The following is an 18210-nucleotide window of genomic DNA, read 5'->3' as shown; positions in this document are numbered from 1 at the left end:
GAAGGCTTAATGAGGTAACTCCCTTCTCAAATAACCATCTAAATACTGCTGTCACTATTTACAAGTGGTATTTAAGAGCTTAAACGGCTATGCTAATACCGATAATGGTCATTGAAGCAAGGTACAAGGTGTCAGCTATGATATACATGTGACACCCGCTGATGATGGTGCTGATGATGATACTTGTGATTCAGCGCCACTATTGCGCTGTACATGTATGGCGGTTTACAGGAAGTCCATAGACCTCTGCCTATTTGCCTGCTACAGGTGTTTCATCAGCGCGGTAAGAGATGCCTTCACTCTAGACTTAGTGTTCTTCAGCTTAATGTTGTTAAGGTGCCCCAGTGCATTCCTCCTTTAGCCTGCTGTCCCGGTGTTGTCTCGTGAACTCTAGTGGCCCACGGACTGCAGATGACAGCTCTAAGGTCCAAATGCGGCCCCCAGGCCATGTGTTTGAGACCCCTGATATAAAATAAAGAGGTTTATACTAAGCTAGGTATTGTGAGATCTGATTCTCAGATATTTGTATATGTGACACTTTACTTGATGGTCCCACAACTAATCCAAACTGAATTGTCAAAATTGGCATCTCTCACCAAAATACATTCTATGACTTGAAGTTATCATTCTAGAACTTTGAGAGACATACACTGCTCCATCACTGGGTCTGTCTCCTGTAACTTGTAGTTCTCCTGAGGATAAGTCCTCAATGACAGATCGGTAGGAGATTCCTGACATCTCCACAATAATCTAATTATTGGGGCGACAGTAACAGTTCCAACCTCTTAATCGTTTTCCATGCATAGCCCTTTACATTTTGTTGAGGCTGTGCCTGGTATTTCTGATCACTGCAGTTCTTTCCTATTTAGATTAAAGTACCACTCCAGCGGTTTTTGTTTTTTTTCAGGGCTGGGGTGGCGCTTTAAATTTAAGCCCCCTGCCCCCATTCTTATACTTACCTTCGGCATCTTCACCTTTTACTAACGCCGCACCGGTCCCGTGGCACCATCTTGTGCCCGTCACTTGTAGCTGGCTGCAAGTCAGAAGCTACGTCACAAGAGTTCAATGCAAGTCTGAGAGGCAGGACGAGGATCTCGGAGATGTGTTGAAAAGTGACCTCCGGCGCTCCATGAAACACTGGAATTTTCAATAGGTCACTCTTCGACGGAGATCGACGGGAGCGACGCTGGAAAGGATGAAGGTGGCAGCAGGTGAGTATGAGACAGCGGGCAGGGGAATCACATTTAAGGCGCCACTCCAGTGGTGCAATAAAAAAAAAAACCCTGACGAGGCGCTTTAATGCGTCTGAGTTACAATACCAGACATAACCACTACAAAATGTACACAGCTGTGCTTTATAATGAAGGGAAAATGTGGCACTCGCCAGAGTTCTGGGTTTCCTATAATCAGCTGATCGATGGGGATGCTGTATTGCGTGGGTTTCCTCCGGGTTCTCCGGTTTCCTCCCACACTCCATAGACATACTGATAGTGATTTAGATTGTGAGCCCCGATGGGGATAGTAACGAGAGTGTAAGCGCTGTAGAATGTGTTCGGTCTATAGAAGCTAGTATACTAATAGTATTAGTTTCAGCACATTTTAATAACAAGTCCTTCCCACTTAATTTCCACAGCAATGAAAATGTCTTATTTATGAATCCTCAGGAAGATATTTTGATTTTCATTACTCCAGGAATAAAATGTGAATGTCAGTACAAGGGGTCAAGTTTTATGGTTGACGGCTCAACTCAAATCTGTTTACATAAGCTGTTTACAATGGCACATTCTGCATTAATTGGCCGGCCACAAATTAATTCTCTTGTGCATCTGGCTCCTGATCCTCTTGTTTAATGTAATGAAGTCATGAGAGGTGCCTAAAATGTAATGCCAGCACTGTACAGATTCCAGAAGTCAGGGCACTGTGATATCGTCTGTTGGTATAAATTTCAAAGTATTCTGACCACGTGGCACCATGATTTGTGTGGCGGTATAGATGTAGATGTGACATTCTATGGAGATGGAACTATAGAAATGATCCCTTCTATATAGAACTATGGAAATGACCCCAAATATCAATGGATATTTGTCTAGCTGAAAATTAAGAATTGAGCTTCTGCCTAATAATGTTCTTTTGGTTTCTAACCATAAGTGGAAGGAACTACCCCTTATTTGTCTGACCGCAGCCTGATCAGTCATTCCTTGCACGGCCACTTTACTCAGACGTCTTCCATGTTTGAGTGGCAACTGGAGATGTCCTTCTTTAGAATGGAAGTCGGCTGAATACTCTGGATCCACGATGTTTCAAAATTCTGCAGACTTTGACGGTTTTTACTTAATTTACCACTAATAATTAGGACTTGGCTGTCCCTGTCTCCTGTCTTTTTCTCACCTTCCTCTTTTTTTCTTTACTTTATTTCGTGCAGCATCTATGGGCTTCAGGATGACTCCTGCTCAAGTCCTTGATCGACTTTTATAATTTTTGAAGTATACACTAATCTGCAGAGAGGAACACCTTGAAACTAAGAAGGTGGAACATTTTGTATGACCCCTATGAATAAACCTTCTTAGGCTACATTCACATTTGGGTTGTGCGATGTTGCGTCGGAGACACAACGCAAACCAAAACGCATGCTAAAACGCAGCATTTTGCGACGCATGCGTCCTTTTTTGCCGAATTTTGGACGCAAAAAAATGCAACTTGCTGCGTCCTCTGCGCCCTACGCTTGCGGCAGAAAAAACGCATGCGTCGCAAAACGCAGCACAACGCATGTCCATGCACCCCCCATGTTAAATATAGGGGCGCATGACGCATGCGTCGCCGCGGTTGCGCCCGACGCAGCCCCGCAAAACGCTAATGTGAACGTAGCCTTTTAATCCTACAAAAAACAAGGAGTAAAGATCCCATACACAGGTATAAAAAGGACGTATAACAATCTTTATTTAACAACTATACAACATACAGACTGACTATACAAGGTTCAGAAACTGGTGCAAATACAGAGGACTGTCACTGTCACAGCCCCCCGAGGAAGCCCAACGCGAAACGCGCGTCGGGGCTGCTGGCGTCACGCACTGGCACATGTACGTGGGTAAGATGAACGGTGTACCTCCCACTTTTGTTATGATTTAACTCTAGATGTGACAGGCAATATGTGGAGTCTGGTAGTCAGTTACGGTTCAGGTTACATATAATCTAATACCATATAGAACCTACAGCACAGTATTGAGATACGTTTGATTACCTTTCATCTGAGGCCATCCGTTTACTATGCCCCATGTGTTACCACAGTGTTTGTGTCCTCTGTATTTGCACCAGTTTCTGAACCTTGTATAGTCAGTCTGTATGTTGTATAGTTGTTAAATAAAGATTGTTATATGTCCTTTTTATACCTGTGTATGGGATCTTTACTCCTTGTTTTTTGTAGGATTAATATGTTTGGAGTGTCCTGGTGACTAGTATATGGTCCAAAAAATATACGGGATGATTTCCCGTTACTTTTCTAAGTTATGTATCAGTGGAACTTGTTCTGTGAACGTAGCCTTACAGCTGCTCCTTTTGCTTCTGCCTGCTGTATTTCAGTTTATTAGGAATCAGGAGGGGATATTCTATTAACTTGTCAAAATGCAATGGGTTTTCAGGATGAGAATGACTTTGCATGTTACAGTATCAGCAGTGTATTTGAGATTGTAAGAACACCCCCTGAGGAAGCTACTGTTAGTGGCGATACACATGGGCACTCCCTCTTCTTTCCTTAATCCAATTTGCCTTGTAGCGCTTGCGCTCAGTATGCTGTTATACTTTGGACAAGGTTAGAAGGTAATTATGTGTATGAGATTGTAATCCAATAACTACTGTTTGGGTATCTTGCACATATAGTGTGGTATACTTGTATACAATGTGGGTAGTGACCTGTGTTTTAGGGTCCATTATCATGGGAGGCGTCTTAGAGTGTGTTGCGCATTTTCATAATTCTTAAATGTTTTTATTCTGTCTGTATATATGTGTTTTGGGTTATTAATAAAGAATTGCAGCAATACACCAAAAAGGAGTTGAAATCCAAAAATCGCAGAAAAAAGTGGCCAACTAAGTCTAGCCCCCCTCATCAGTGGTCAGCGTGTGAGTGGTCATTCATCGGTATTTTACACCTGTGCCGTCTCTGCCTTTTATCACTGGGGCCTGTCTGCATCCTACAGTTCAGTGTATTGATATTCTGATCAGGAATTCGTAAATTTGACCTTTTTTCTCTGATGTGTTTGCCTTGATGTCCTTTTCAGTAAATTAATTTGTGTGAGGAATAGCAAGACCATGAGAACCCTTGATGCGGTTGTGAGCTTGTGTATTTTCGCCAAAATATTTACTAACACCTCATTTATTTTAACATCTTTGTAGGATTAGGTAAGCCTTGTTGTGTTTAGTGGGGGACATTGGGTTTTTGTGGGGTGCACTTGCATAGCCACCTGACTTAATAATACTAATTTTATATATTATAGCGCCATGGATTATAGAGGATATTTGTCTTAGGTTATTAGGGAAATGGAGGGCACAGGTAGGGTGGTATTGGCATGCCCAGTAGGCTGTTAGCCATGATGATACACTATATATCACCCCGTGACTGGCGCCGTATACAGGATGTATCTGGGTGCACTTATAACCCTAAGCAGCCATACCCCTTATGTTTGATAAGTGTGTGAGTGGGTGCTCTTCAGTGTGTGTAACATGTCTTGGCAAGTATGGCTAAGAATTGGGTAGCTTTTATAACTTATTTGGTGTGCCACCCTGTTGTCGTTCAATAGCTAGTTTTCTTTGCTGGATTCAAAGTGCTTTTTTTTCTTTTTTTTTTTTTTACAAGCAACGTAACGTCCATTTTGTGCAGATCTCATGCACATCTAGAGAAAAAATATGCAGTGCAATTTGTCAAAGCGGATGTCAGTTTATGCTGTGGATGGTAGTGCGCGTTTCACCATTAGCTTTTCAGGGGGTGAAATGTGCAGCTTACCAACATATCCCAGTGATAAAAAACACTGCACCATCTCTTCTATGAGAAGTCCATAGCTGCAATACCCGTGTGAATGTACTCTTAGATTTCTTTTTTTTTTTTTTTTTTTTTTTGTCTATTTGTTTTTTTTTTTTTTTCAAGTTTAATTTAGTAAATGTTGAACAAAACTATAAATTTAGGATATGTTTTGTTTATTTTTATTAAACTGGGCTTCTGTTCAACTCTGTGTGGTTAAAGGAGACTTGAGTTTTACATTATCCTCATTTCTCTCCAGTATACTTGAGCTCCTTGGCATACAAATACTTTGTACCTTTTTCTTACCAAGCTATTACCTGGCGAGGCACCTGACTAAGCAAAGAGGCAGATATACCACTGAGAAACTTTATAACACTTCTTTTAACTCTTGGCTCATTTAGTCCAATGTCTATCATGCACCTTTTTTCTCTTCTTTATCTATTATTTTTAATTAAAAGGTTGTCATTAAAGGGAACCTGTCACCCCCAAAATCCAGGGTGAGCTAAGCCCACCGGCATCAGGGGCTTATCTACAGCATTCTGTAATGTTGTAGATAAGCCCCCGATGTATCCTAAAAGATAGGAAAAAGAGGATAGATTATACTCACCCAGGGGCAGTGGTGGTCCCGGTCCGGTCCGATGGGTGTCGCGGTCCGGTCCGGCGCCTCCCATCTTCATCAGATGACGTCCTCTTCTGGTCTTCACGCTGCGGCTCCCTGTTGAGGGCAGAGCAAAGTACTGCAGTGTGCAGGCGCCGGTAAAGGTCAGAGAGGCCCTGTACACTGCAGTACTTTGCTCTTCCCTCAACAGGGCAGATAAAGTACGCCTGCGCCGGAGCCGCAGCATGAAGACAAGAAGAGGACGTCATCATAAGAAGATGGGAAGCCCCAGACCGGACCGCGATGCCCATCGGACCGGACCGCACCGGGACCGCCCTTGGGTGAGTATAATCTAACCTTTTTCTCATCTTTCAGGATACATCGGGGGCTTATCTACAGCATTCCAGAATGCTGTAGATAAGCCCCTGATGCCGGTGGGCTTACCTCACCCTCAATTTTAGGGGTGACAGGTTCCCTTTAAATGTAAAAGTTTAGTCTTCTTGATGTCACAAAACTCAAATTAGTTCACCAGAGGTCACAGTATTACCAGCTTTCAGTCTCCGTTTTCACTGCCCCTTTCCTCCGAACACCAGACTTTCTTCTGTAAGAATGGACTTCATCCTTTGATTATACGTTTTATTAATAGCGTGAATATTTTATATAGTTTGATTACATGGACCTCTCCAACAATTAAGGTGTAATGTCCATTAAACCATGAGGTTATTTAATATGTCGTTTTACTTCATTTATTTTGGAGACCTCACTAATCCTTCTTTTTGATGTGCATTGGGTATATATGACACTCCAACCTGGGCATTTCGGATATTCCTATTCCTGTCTTTTGATGAGTTTTTGAATGTAAAGTTTGGACTAATCCAATCATCCCTCTTGTGAAAGATGAGAAGGCTGAGAAAGCTGCGAAACGCCCTAGAAAGCAGGCCGTCAATTAGAATAAAGAAGCAGGATCCTGACTATGACCAATATATACTGTCCCAGGTTTTATATTAAGCGAGACACAAGACATTATAGCTGGAAATATGTGGTTACAAGCCATTATTATTTATAAGAATAATCTCCTATAGCAGATCTTGTTAAGGCTATGGGTGAGACAAAAGGGCACAAAGCGCAGTATGCCAGTCTATCTAGTTACTGGTTAGAGTTAGACATTTCCTTTTCAATCATTTTTTTTTTTATTATACTGTAAAAGTGTTCATTACAATATATGTACTGATTGCCTATGTACAATCTCTGCTTTTATTGATTTTCAATTTTTTTTTTGCTTTATCACACACATACCTTACTTCTGTTAAATGATACAATGAATCAATACAAAATATGCAAAATTACTTTTTAAGAATGAAAAACTGTTGAAGTCAGTTAAGCTTGGTGCAAACGTCTGTTGTTTTTAGCTTAAAAAACATTATCCACCTTAATCATCTCTGAATTAAATGCCCTGCTGTAGCTGATTGTATTCTGTCTTTTTTTTTTTTTTTTAATTTTTATTGAAATTTTACCGGACTTATAAAAAATAAAAAAAATTCATGTTAATGTTCAGTGTTCTGAACACTCAATAATATGTACAATACAGTGTTTAATAAGAAGAGAAAAAGAAAAGATGAAAGTTGATCAATCAATTGCTCATATAGATCTAAGCAAGATAGGGGCTGTGTGTTTTCAGGCTCTTGCTATGTGAGATTTAGCAGCTATGGAAATGCTTAGGAACAGCCTGACTGACTTCTTTTTCAATCCCCTGGGGGTGGGAAAGAGGGGGGCACATTTAGTAAGTAATTTGTGGGGTCCAGGGAAGGGCTGTGGAGTTGGTAAGCCAAACCCCCAACTCCTCAATTTCCCTGACTCCCGACTACGACTTTCCGACTCCACAGCACTGTTCGCTACTAAGCATGTATATAAAGTGCAGCACAGATTCATCTCATCTATGACTCCACAGCACTGCCTCACTACTGAGCATGTACATAAAGTGCAGCACAGATTTATCTTGTCTACGACTCCACAGCACTGACTCACTACTGAGCATGTACATAAAGTGCAGCACAGATTCATCTCATCTGCGACTCCACAGCACTGACTCACTACTGAGCACGTACACAAAGTGCAGCACAGATTCATCTCATCTACGACTCCACAGCACTGACTCACTACTGAGCATGTATATAAAGTGCAGCACAGATTCATTATTATTATTATTATTATTATTATTATTATTATACATTTTTATAGCGCCATTTATTCCATGGCGCTTTACATGTGAATACGGGGCAAATATAGACAAATACATTAAACATGAGCAGATAACAAGGCACACGAGTACATAAGGAGGGAGGACCCTGCCCGCGAGGGCTCACAGTCTGCAGGGGGTGGGTGAGGATACACTAGGAGAGGGAAGAGCTGGCTGTACGGCTGTTCAGTAGGTTGAGGATCACTGCAGGCTGTAGGCTTGTCGGAAGAGATGAGTCTTCAGGTTCTTTTTGAAGGTTTCTATGGTAGGCGCAAGTCTGATGTGTTGGGGTAGAGAGTTCCAGAGTATGGGGGAAGCACGGGAGAAGTCTTGGATGCGGTTATGGGAAGAAGAGATGAGAGGGGAGAAGAGAAGGAGGTCTTGGGAGGATCGGAGGTCGCGTGTAGGTAGGTACAGGGAGACCATGTCACAGATGTATGGAGGAGACAGGTTGTGGATGGCTTTGTATGTCAGTGTGAGGGTTTTGAACTGGAGTCTCTGGGCGATAGGAAGCCAGTTCATCTCATCTACGACTCCACAGCACTGACTCACTACTGAGCATATATATAAAGTGCAGCACAGATTCATCTCCTCTATGACTCCACAGCACGGCCTCACTACTGAGCATGTACAGTGCCTACAAGTAGTATTCAACCCCCTGCAGATTTAGCAGGTTTAATAAGATGCAAATAAGTTAGAGCCTTCAAACTTCAAACAAGAGCAGGATTTATTAACAGATGCATAAATCTTACAAACCAAAAAGTTTTGTTGCTCAGTTAAATTTTTATAAATTTTAAACATAAAAGTGTGGGTCAATTATTATTCAACCCCTAGGTTTAATATTTTGTGGAATAACCTTTGTTTGCAATTACAGCTAATAATCATCTTTTCTAAGAGCTGATCAGGCCGGCACAGGTCTCTGGAGTTCTCTTGGCCCACTCCTCCATGCAGATCTTCTCCAAGTTATCTAGGTTCTTTGGGTGTCTCATGTGGACTTTAATCTTGAGCTCCTTCCACAAGTTTTCAATTGGGTTAAGGTCAGGAGACTGACTAGGCCACTGCAACACCTTGATTTTTTGCCTCTTGAACCAGGCCTTGGTTTTCGTGGCTGTGTGCTTTGGGTCGTTGTCTTGTTGGAAGATGAAACGACGACCCATCTTAAGATCCTTGATGGAGGAGCGGAGGTTCTTGGCCAAAATCTCCAGGTAGGCCGTGCTATCCATCTTCCCATGGATGCGGACCAGATGGCCAGGCCCCTTGGCTGATAAACAGCCCCACAGCATGATGCTGCCACCACCATGCTTGACTGTAGGGATGGTATTCTTGGGGTCGTATGCAGTGCCATCCAGTCTCCAAATGTCACGTGTGTGGTTGGCACCAAAGATCTCGATCTTGGTCTCATCAGACCAGAGAACCTTGAACCAGTCAGTCTCAGAGTCCTCCAAGTGATCATGAGCAAACTGTAGACGAGCCTTGACATGACGCTTTGAAAGTAAAGGTACCTTACGGGCTCGTCTGGAACGGAGACCATTGCGGTGGAGTACGTTACTTATGGTATTGACTGAAACCAATGTCCCCACTGCCATGAGATCTTCCCGGAGCTCCTTCCTTGTTGTCCTTGGGTTAACCTTGACTCTTCGGACAAGCCTGGCCTCGGCACGGGAGGAAACTTTCAAAGGCTGTCCAGGCCGTGGAAGGCTAACAGTAGTTCCATAAGCCTTCCACTTCCGGATGATGCTCCCAACAGTGGAGACAGGTAGGCCCAACTCATTGGAAAGGGTTTTGTACCCCTTGCCAGCCTTGTGACCCTCCACGATCTTGTCTCTGATGGCCTTGGAATGCTCCTTTGTCTTTCCCATGTTGACCATGTATGAGTGCTGTTCACAAGTTTGGGGAGGGTCTTAAATAGTCAGAAAAGGCTGGAAAAAGAGATAATTAATCCAAACATGTGAAGCTCATTGTTCTTTGTGCCTGAACTACTTCTTAATACTTTAGGGGAACCAAACAAAATTCTGGTGGGTTGAGGGGTTGAATAATAAATGACCCTCTGAAAAGACTTTTCACAATTAAAAAAAAAAATAAACAAAGAAATAACATTCTTTTTGCTGCAGTGCATTTCACACTTCCAGGCTGATCTACAGTGCAAATGTCACAATGCCAAGTTAATTCCAAATGTGTAAACCTGCTAAATCTGCAGGGGGTTGAATACTACTTGTAGGCACTGTATATAAAGTGCAGCACAGATTCATCTCATCTATAACTCCACAGCACTGACTCACTACTGAGCATGTACATAAAGTGCAGCACAGATTCATCTCATCTACGACTCCACAGCACTGACTCACTGCTGAGCATGTACATAAAGTGCAGCACAGATTCATCTCCACTAAAATCCGAGATCCTTAGATCGGGAACAGAACAGACACTTATAGGACATTTCATAACTTTCCCAACTTATTATGGAAGCATTTACAGCACATCCTGCACTGTACTACTGTACCCCATTTATTATATATTTTAGGAGTCTGAGGCGGTCCATTTTATACAGACTCCGTCTCCACCAAAATGGACACCAACTCAGACAGCCCTGGTCCAGGCGAATGTGAGTTGAGAAGATGCCCTCCACCAGTTCCCCCACCATACCCCTAATAGTGGTCATAAAACTACAATCTCATAAGATATGAATGAGGGAGCCAGTATACACCAAGCACCTCCAGCAGGTGGACAGCATTGATGGGGTTAGAGGATTCTATCTTTTGTAGATCAAAATTTAGAAATATTTGTAAAATAGTCTTATGAATGCATGCATGGAGAAAAATATTAAGTTATAGATGGGGCTAAGAAATCATCTTTTAATGTATTGCTCCTCTGGGCTAGGATGTAACTATGCAGCTCACATAGTAGAGGACTTCACACAACCACGTTTGTCACTTATTTATATGAAAGGGGTGCTTTGTGTTACTACATTATTACTACTTTTGCAAAAGAAACATCTCCATGTCTGCTTTTGGATCTAAGGTGCCCACAAATGAGTTTACTGGTGTCATGACGTGGCCACCCCTTTTAAAACACTGCAGCATAACAGCCTTTGAAGATCCGTGAAGCTATGTTACATGCTCATTTATTAGAACATTTATTTAACATTAAAATAGATTTGATATAGAAAGGGATTAGCTCTGTTTTTCCTAATTGGATAAATCTTTCTTCCAGGAGCATCTCTCCCTGAAAAAATATATTGTGGATATTTTGGTTGAGACACCGGTTCCTGTAGAACCGGTAAAGGATGTCGAAGAGAAGCAAAAGAATAAAAAGAAAGTTAAAAAGCTGAAGACTCGAATTAACTCAAAGTATGTTTCCTAATTCTGATCCCCCTGTCTACCTGTTGTGAAAGTCCCATCACTGTTTGTCCGATTGTAAATTCTTCTCTATAACCGGCATAGCATAACTTCCTTTTAGCTATACCAGTTGGAATTTTTATATATATATCTATGATTTTTAAACATACGTGTCTGCTTATGAAGATTGGTGTATATGCTTGTGTATGTGTATGTATATATGTATATATATATATATATATATATATATATATATATATATATATATATATATATATATGTATATATATATTAGATGTTGGCCCGATTCAAACGCATCGGGTATTCTAGAATATGCATGTCCCCGTAGTATATGGACAATGATGATTCCAGAATTCGCGGCAGACTGTGCCCGTCGCTGATTGGTCGAGGCAACCTTTATGACATCATCGTCGCCATGGCAACCATTATGACATCTACGTCGATACTGTGCCCATCGCTGAATCAGAAACGTGGGATTTCTACGTCCTTTATGACATCATCATCGCTGTGCCCGGCGCCGATTGGTCGAGGCCTGGCGGCCTCGATCAATCAGAGACGCGGGATTTCCAGGACAGACAGAAAGACAGACAGACGGAAAAACCCTTAGGCAATTATATATATAGACTAGATTGTGGCCCGATTCTAACGCATCGGGTATTCTAGAATATGCATGTCCCCGTATTATATGGACAATGATGATTCCAGAATTCGCGGCAGACTGTGCCCGTCGCTGATTGGTCGAGGCAACCTTTGACATAATCGTCGCCATGCTGTGCCCGTCGCTGATTGGTCGAGGCCTGGCGGCCTCGACCAATCAGAGACTTGGGATTTCCAGGACAGACAGACAGAAAAACCCTTAGACAATTATATATATAGATATATATATTTGTCTAAAGGGTACTTCCGTCTTTCTGTCGGCAACTTCCGTAACGGAAATCCCGCGTCGCTGATTGGTCTCGCCAGCTGCCTGTCATGGCTGCCGCAACCAATCATCGACGGGCACAGTTCAATTAGTCCCTCCCCTACTCCCCTGAAGTCAGTGCCCGGCGCCCGCTCCGTAATCCCCTCCAGTCACCGCTCACACAGGGTTAATGCCAGCGGTAACGGGCCGCAGGTACCGCACTCCGTTACCGCTGCTATTAACCCTGTGTGGCCCCATTTTTTTTTTACTATTGATGCTGCCCATGCAGCATCAATAGTAAAAAGATGCAATGTTAAAAATAATAAAAAAACAAAAAACCTGCTATTCTCACCTTCCGTCGTCCGACAATGCGCTCGCGCCGGCCGCCATCTTCCGTTCCCAGAGATGCATTGCGAAATTACCCAGAAGGCGAGACCGCTAAGTCATCTGGGTAATTTCGCAAAGCATCCTGGGAACGGAAGATGGCAGCAGCCGCGCGCGCATCGCCAGAGTTTCGCTGGATCCCAGGGGGTGAGTATATAATTATTTTTTATTTTAATTATTTTTTTAACAGGGATATGGTGCCCACACTGCTAAATACTGCATGGGCAGTGTTATATACCGCGTGGCTTCTATATACTACATGGGAAGTGTTATATACTCCGTGGGCTGTGTGATATACTCTGTGGGCTGTGCTATATACTACGTGCCCTGTGTTATATTTTACGTGGGCTGTGTTATATACTGCGTGGACTGTTATATAGTACGTGGGCTGTGTTATATACTCCATGGGCTGTGTGGTATACTGCGTGGGCTGTGCTATATACTACGTGCCCTGTTATATACTGCGTGGCCTGTGTTATATACTACGTCGCCTATGTTATATACTGCGTGGCTGCTATATACTGCGTGGGTTGTGTTATATAGTATGTGGGCTGTGTTATATAGTATGTGGGCTGTGTTATATACTGTTTGGGCTGTGTTATATACTGCGTGGCCTGTAATAACGCATCGGGTACTCTACAATATGTATGTATATAGCAGCCACATAGTATATAGCAGGGGTCCCCAACTCCAGTCCTCAAGGCCCACCAACATGTCATGTTTTCAGGATTTCCTTAGTCTTGCCCAGGTAATAATTGCATCACCTGTGCAATGCAAAGGAAATCCTGAAAACATGACCTGTTGGTGGGCCTTGAGGACTGGAGTTGGGGACCCCTGGTATATAGCACAGGCCACGTAGTATTTCCTATATACTATGTGGCTGCTATATACATACATATACTAGAATACCCGATGCGTTCGAATCGGGCCACTATCTAATATATATATATATATATATATATATATATATATATATATATATATATATATATATATATATATATATATATATATATATATAGTGAAAAAATTGGAGCAGCATCAAATTACTACCTTACAAGGCATGCAGAGCTCTCCCGACCAGCAATCCAATGGTCAAAAAGTAATAAACTATAAAAAAAGGAAAAGCAGCACTAAATAATTGAAAAAAAAGTGGACTTTTTTTTGAGTGTATATATATATATATATATATATATATATATATATATATATATATATATATATATATATATATATATATATATATATATATATATATACCGTATATACTCGAGTATAAGCCGAGATTTTCAGCCCAAAATTTTGGGCTGAAAGTGCCCCTCTCGGCTTATACTCGAGTCAAGGTGGGTGGCAGGGTCGGCGGGTGAGGGCGCCGAGGTATACTTACCTAGTCCCAGCGATCCTCGCGCTGTCCCTGCCGTCCCACGGTCTTCTGTGCTGCAGCTTCTTCCCCTCTTCAGCAGTCACGTGGGACCGCTCATTACAGAAATGAATAAGCGGCTCCACCTCCCATAGGGGTGGAGCCGCCTATTCATTCCTCTAATCAGCGGTGCCGGTGACCGCTGATAGAGAAAGAAGCTGCGGCACCGAAGACCAGGCAGAGGGACAGCGCGAGGATCGCCAGGACTAGGTAAGTATAGCATATTCACCTGTCCTCGTTCCAGCCGCCGAGCGTCGCTCCATCTTCCCGGCCGGCGCCTCCATCTTCCCGGCGTCTGCGCTCTGACTGTTCAGGCAGGGGGCGCGATGACGCATATAGTGTGCGCGGCGCCCTCTGCCTGATCAGTCAGAGCAGAGACGCCGGGAAGATGGAGGCGCCGGAACGAGACGCCGGGAGCTGCAATCAAGGGAGGTGAGTATGTGTTTTTTTTTTTTATTGCAGCAGCAGCAGCGGCGGCAGAGATTTATGTGGAGCATCTATGGGGCACAGTGAACGGTGCAGAGCACCGTATAAGGCACAGCTAGGGGGCACAATGAACGGTGCAGAGCACCGTATAAGGCACAGCTAGGGGGCACAATGAACGGTGCAGAGCACCGTATATGGCACATCTATGGGGCACAGTGAACGGTGCAGGGCACCGTATATGGCACATCTATGGGGCACAGTGAACGGTGCAGGGCACCGTATATGGCACATCTATGGGGCACAGTGAACGGTGCAGAGCACCGTATATGGCACATCTATGGGGCACAGTGAACGGTGCAGAGCACCGTATATGGCACATCTATGGGGCACAGTGAACGGTGCAGAGCACCGTATATGGCACATCTATGGGGCACAGTGAACGGTGCAGGGCACCGTATATGGCACATCTATGGGGCACAGTGAACGGTGCAGGGCACCGTATATGGCACATCTATGGGGCACAGTGAACGGTGCAGGGCACCGTATATGGCACATCTATGGGGCACAGTGAACGGTGCAGAGCACCGTATATGGCACATCTATGGGGCACAGTGAACGGTGCAGAGCACCGTATATGGCACATCTATGGGGCACAATGAACGGTGCAGGGCACCGTATATGGCACATCTATGGGGCACAGTGAACGGTGCAGAGCACCGTATATGGCACATCTATGGGGCACAGTGAACGGTGCAGAGCACCGTATATGGCACATCTATGGGGCACAGTGAACGGTGCAGAGCACCGTATATGGCACATCTATGGGGCACAATGAACGGTGCAGAGCACCGTATATGGCACATCTATGGGGCACAGTGAACGGTGCAGAGCACCGTATATGGCACATCTATGGGGCACAATGAACGGTGCAGAGCACCGTATATGGCACATCTATGGGGCACAGTGAACGGTGCAGAGCACCGTATATGGCACATCTATGGGGCACAATGAACGGTGCAGAGCACCGTATATGGCACATCTATGGGGCACAATGAACGGTGCAGAGCACCGTATATGGCACATCTATGGGGCACAGTGAACGGTGCAGAGCACCGTATATGGCACAGCTATGGGGCACAATGAACGGTGCAGAGCACTGTATATGGGGCACAGTGAACGGTGCAGAGCACCGTATATGGCACATCTATGGGGCACAGTGAACGGTGCAGAGCACCGTATATGGCACATCTATGGGGCACAATGAACGGTGCAGAGCACCGTATATGGCACATCTATGGGGCACAGTGAACGGTGCAGAGCACCGTATATGGCACATCTATGGGGCACAGTGAACGGTGCAGGGCACCGTATATGGCACATCTATGGGGCACAGTGAACGGTGCAGGGCACCGTATATGGCACATCTATGGGGCACAGTGAACGGTGCAGGGCACCGTATATGGCACATCTATGGGGCACAGTGAACGGTGCAGGGCACCGTATATGGCACATCTATGGGGCACAGTGAACGGTGCAGAGCACCGTATATGGCACATCTATGGGGCACAGTGAACGGTGCAGAGCACCGTATATGGCACATCTATGGGGCACAATGAACGGTGCAGGGCACCGTATATGGCACATCTATGGGGCACAGTGAACGGTGCAGAGCACCGTATATGGCACATCTATGGGGCACAGTGAACGGTGCAGAGCACCGTATATGGCACATCTATGGGGCACAGTGAACGGTGCAGAGCACCGTATATGGCACATCTATGGGGCACAGTGAACGGTGCAGAGCACCGTATATGGCACATCTATGGGGCACAGTGAACGGTGCAGAGCACCGTATATGGCACATCTATGGGGCACAATGAACGGTGCAGAGCACCGTATATGGCACATCTATGGGGCACAGTGAACGGTGCAGAGCACTGTATATGGCACATCTATGGGGCACAATGAACGGTGCAGAGCACCGTATATGGCACATCTATGGGGCACAATGAACGGTGCAGAGCACCGTATATGGCACATCTATGGGGCACAGTGAACGGTGCAGAGCACCGTATATGGCACAGCTATGGGGCACAATGAACGGTGCAGAGCACTGTATATGGGGCACAGTGAACGGTGCAGAGCACCGTATATGGCACATCTATGGGGCACAGTGAACGGTGCAGAGCACCGTATATGGCACATCTATGGGGCACAATGAACGGTGCAGAGCACCGTATATGGCACATCTATGGGGCACAATGAACGGTGCAGAGCACCGTATATGGCACATCTATGGGGCACAGTGAACGGTGCAGAGCACCGTATATGGCACATCTATGGGGCACAGTGAACGGTGCAGAGCACCGTATATGGCACATCTATGGGGCACAGTGAACGGTGCAGGGCACCGTATATGGCACATCTATGGGGCACAGTGAACGGTGCAGGGCACCGTATATGGCACATCTATGGGGCACAGTGAACGGTGCAGGGCACCGTATATGGCACATCTATGGGGCACAGTGAACGGTGCAGAGCACCGTATATGGCACATCTATGGGGCACAGTGAACGGTGCAGAGCACCGTATATGGCACATCTATGGGGCACAATGAACGGTGCAGGGCACCGTATATGGCACATCTATGGGGCACAGTGAACGGTGCAGAGCACCGTATATGGCACATCTATGGGGCACAGTGAACGGTGCAGAGCACCGTATATGGCACATCTATGGGGCACAGTGAACGGTGCAGAGCACCGTATATGGCACATCTATGGGGCACAATGAACGGTGCAGAGCACCGTATATGGCACATCTATGGGGCACAGTGAACGGTGCAGAGCACCGTATATGGCACAGCTATGGGGCACAATGAACGGTGCAGAGCACTGTATATGGGGCACAGTGAACGGTGCAGAGCACCGTATATGGCACATCTATGGGGCACAGTGAACGGTGCAGAGCACCGTGTATGGCACATCTATGGGGCACAATGAACGGTGCAGAGCACCGTATATGGCACATCTATGGGGCACAATGAACGGTGCAGAGCACCGTATATGGCACATCTATGGGGCACAATGAACGGTGCAGAGCACCGTATATGGCACATCTATGGGGCACAGTGAACGGTGCAGAGCACCGTATATGGCACATCTATGGGGCACAATGAACGGTGCAGAGCACCGTATATGGCACATCTATGGGGCACAATGAACGGTGCAGAGCACCGTATATGGCACATCTATGGGGCACAGTGAACGGTGCAGAGCACCGTATATGGCACATCTATGGGGCACAGTGAACGGTGCAGAGCACCGTATATGGCACATCTATGGGGCACAATGAACGGTGCAGGGCACCGTATATGGCACATCTATGGGGCACAGTGAACGGTGCAGAGCACCGTATATGGCACATCTATGGGGCACAGTGAACGGTGCAGAGCACCGTATATGGCACATCTATGGGGCACAGTGAACGGTGCAGAGCACCGTATATGGCACATCTATGGGGCACAATGAACGGTGCAGAGCACCGTATATGGCACATCTATGGGGCACAGTGAACGGTGCAGAGCACCGTATATGGCACAGCTATGGGGCACAATGAACGGTGCAGAGCACTGTATATGGGGCACAGTGAACGGTGCAGAGCACCGTATATGGCACATCTATGGGGCACAGTGAACGGTGCAGAGCACCGTGTATGGCACATCTATGGGGCACAATGAACGGTGCAGAGCACCGTATATGGCACATCTATGGGGCACAATGAACGGTGCAGAGCACCGTATATGGCACATCTATGGGGCACAATGAACGGTGCAGAGCACCGTATATGGCACATCTATGGGGCACAGTGAACGGTGC

General features: G+C 45.2%; 1 protein-coding gene across 2 annotated transcripts in view; it reads left to right on the top strand.

Moving 5' to 3' along the window:
* SCAPER (S-phase cyclin A associated protein in the ER) overlaps positions 1 to 18210 on the top strand; it is a 419051-nt gene that overhangs the window by 184294 nt on the left and 216547 nt on the right. For both annotated transcript variants that reach the window (XM_069765538.1, XM_069765539.1), the window contains exon 20: positions 11056 to 11192. In XM_069765538.1, the coding sequence (XP_069621639.1) occupies positions 11056 to 11192 (137 nt within the window). The remainder of the gene's footprint in view (positions 1 to 11055; positions 11193 to 18210) is intronic.

The sequence above is a fragment of the Ranitomeya imitator genome, chromosome 4 (assembly GCF_032444005.1).
Source record: "Ranitomeya imitator isolate aRanImi1 chromosome 4, aRanImi1.pri, whole genome shotgun sequence".
NCBI classification, from domain to species: domain Eukaryota; kingdom Metazoa; phylum Chordata; class Amphibia; order Anura; family Dendrobatidae; genus Ranitomeya; species Ranitomeya imitator.
The sequence above is the reverse complement of the archived record's forward strand: the minus strand, read 5'-3'. Positions and strand labels throughout refer to the sequence as shown.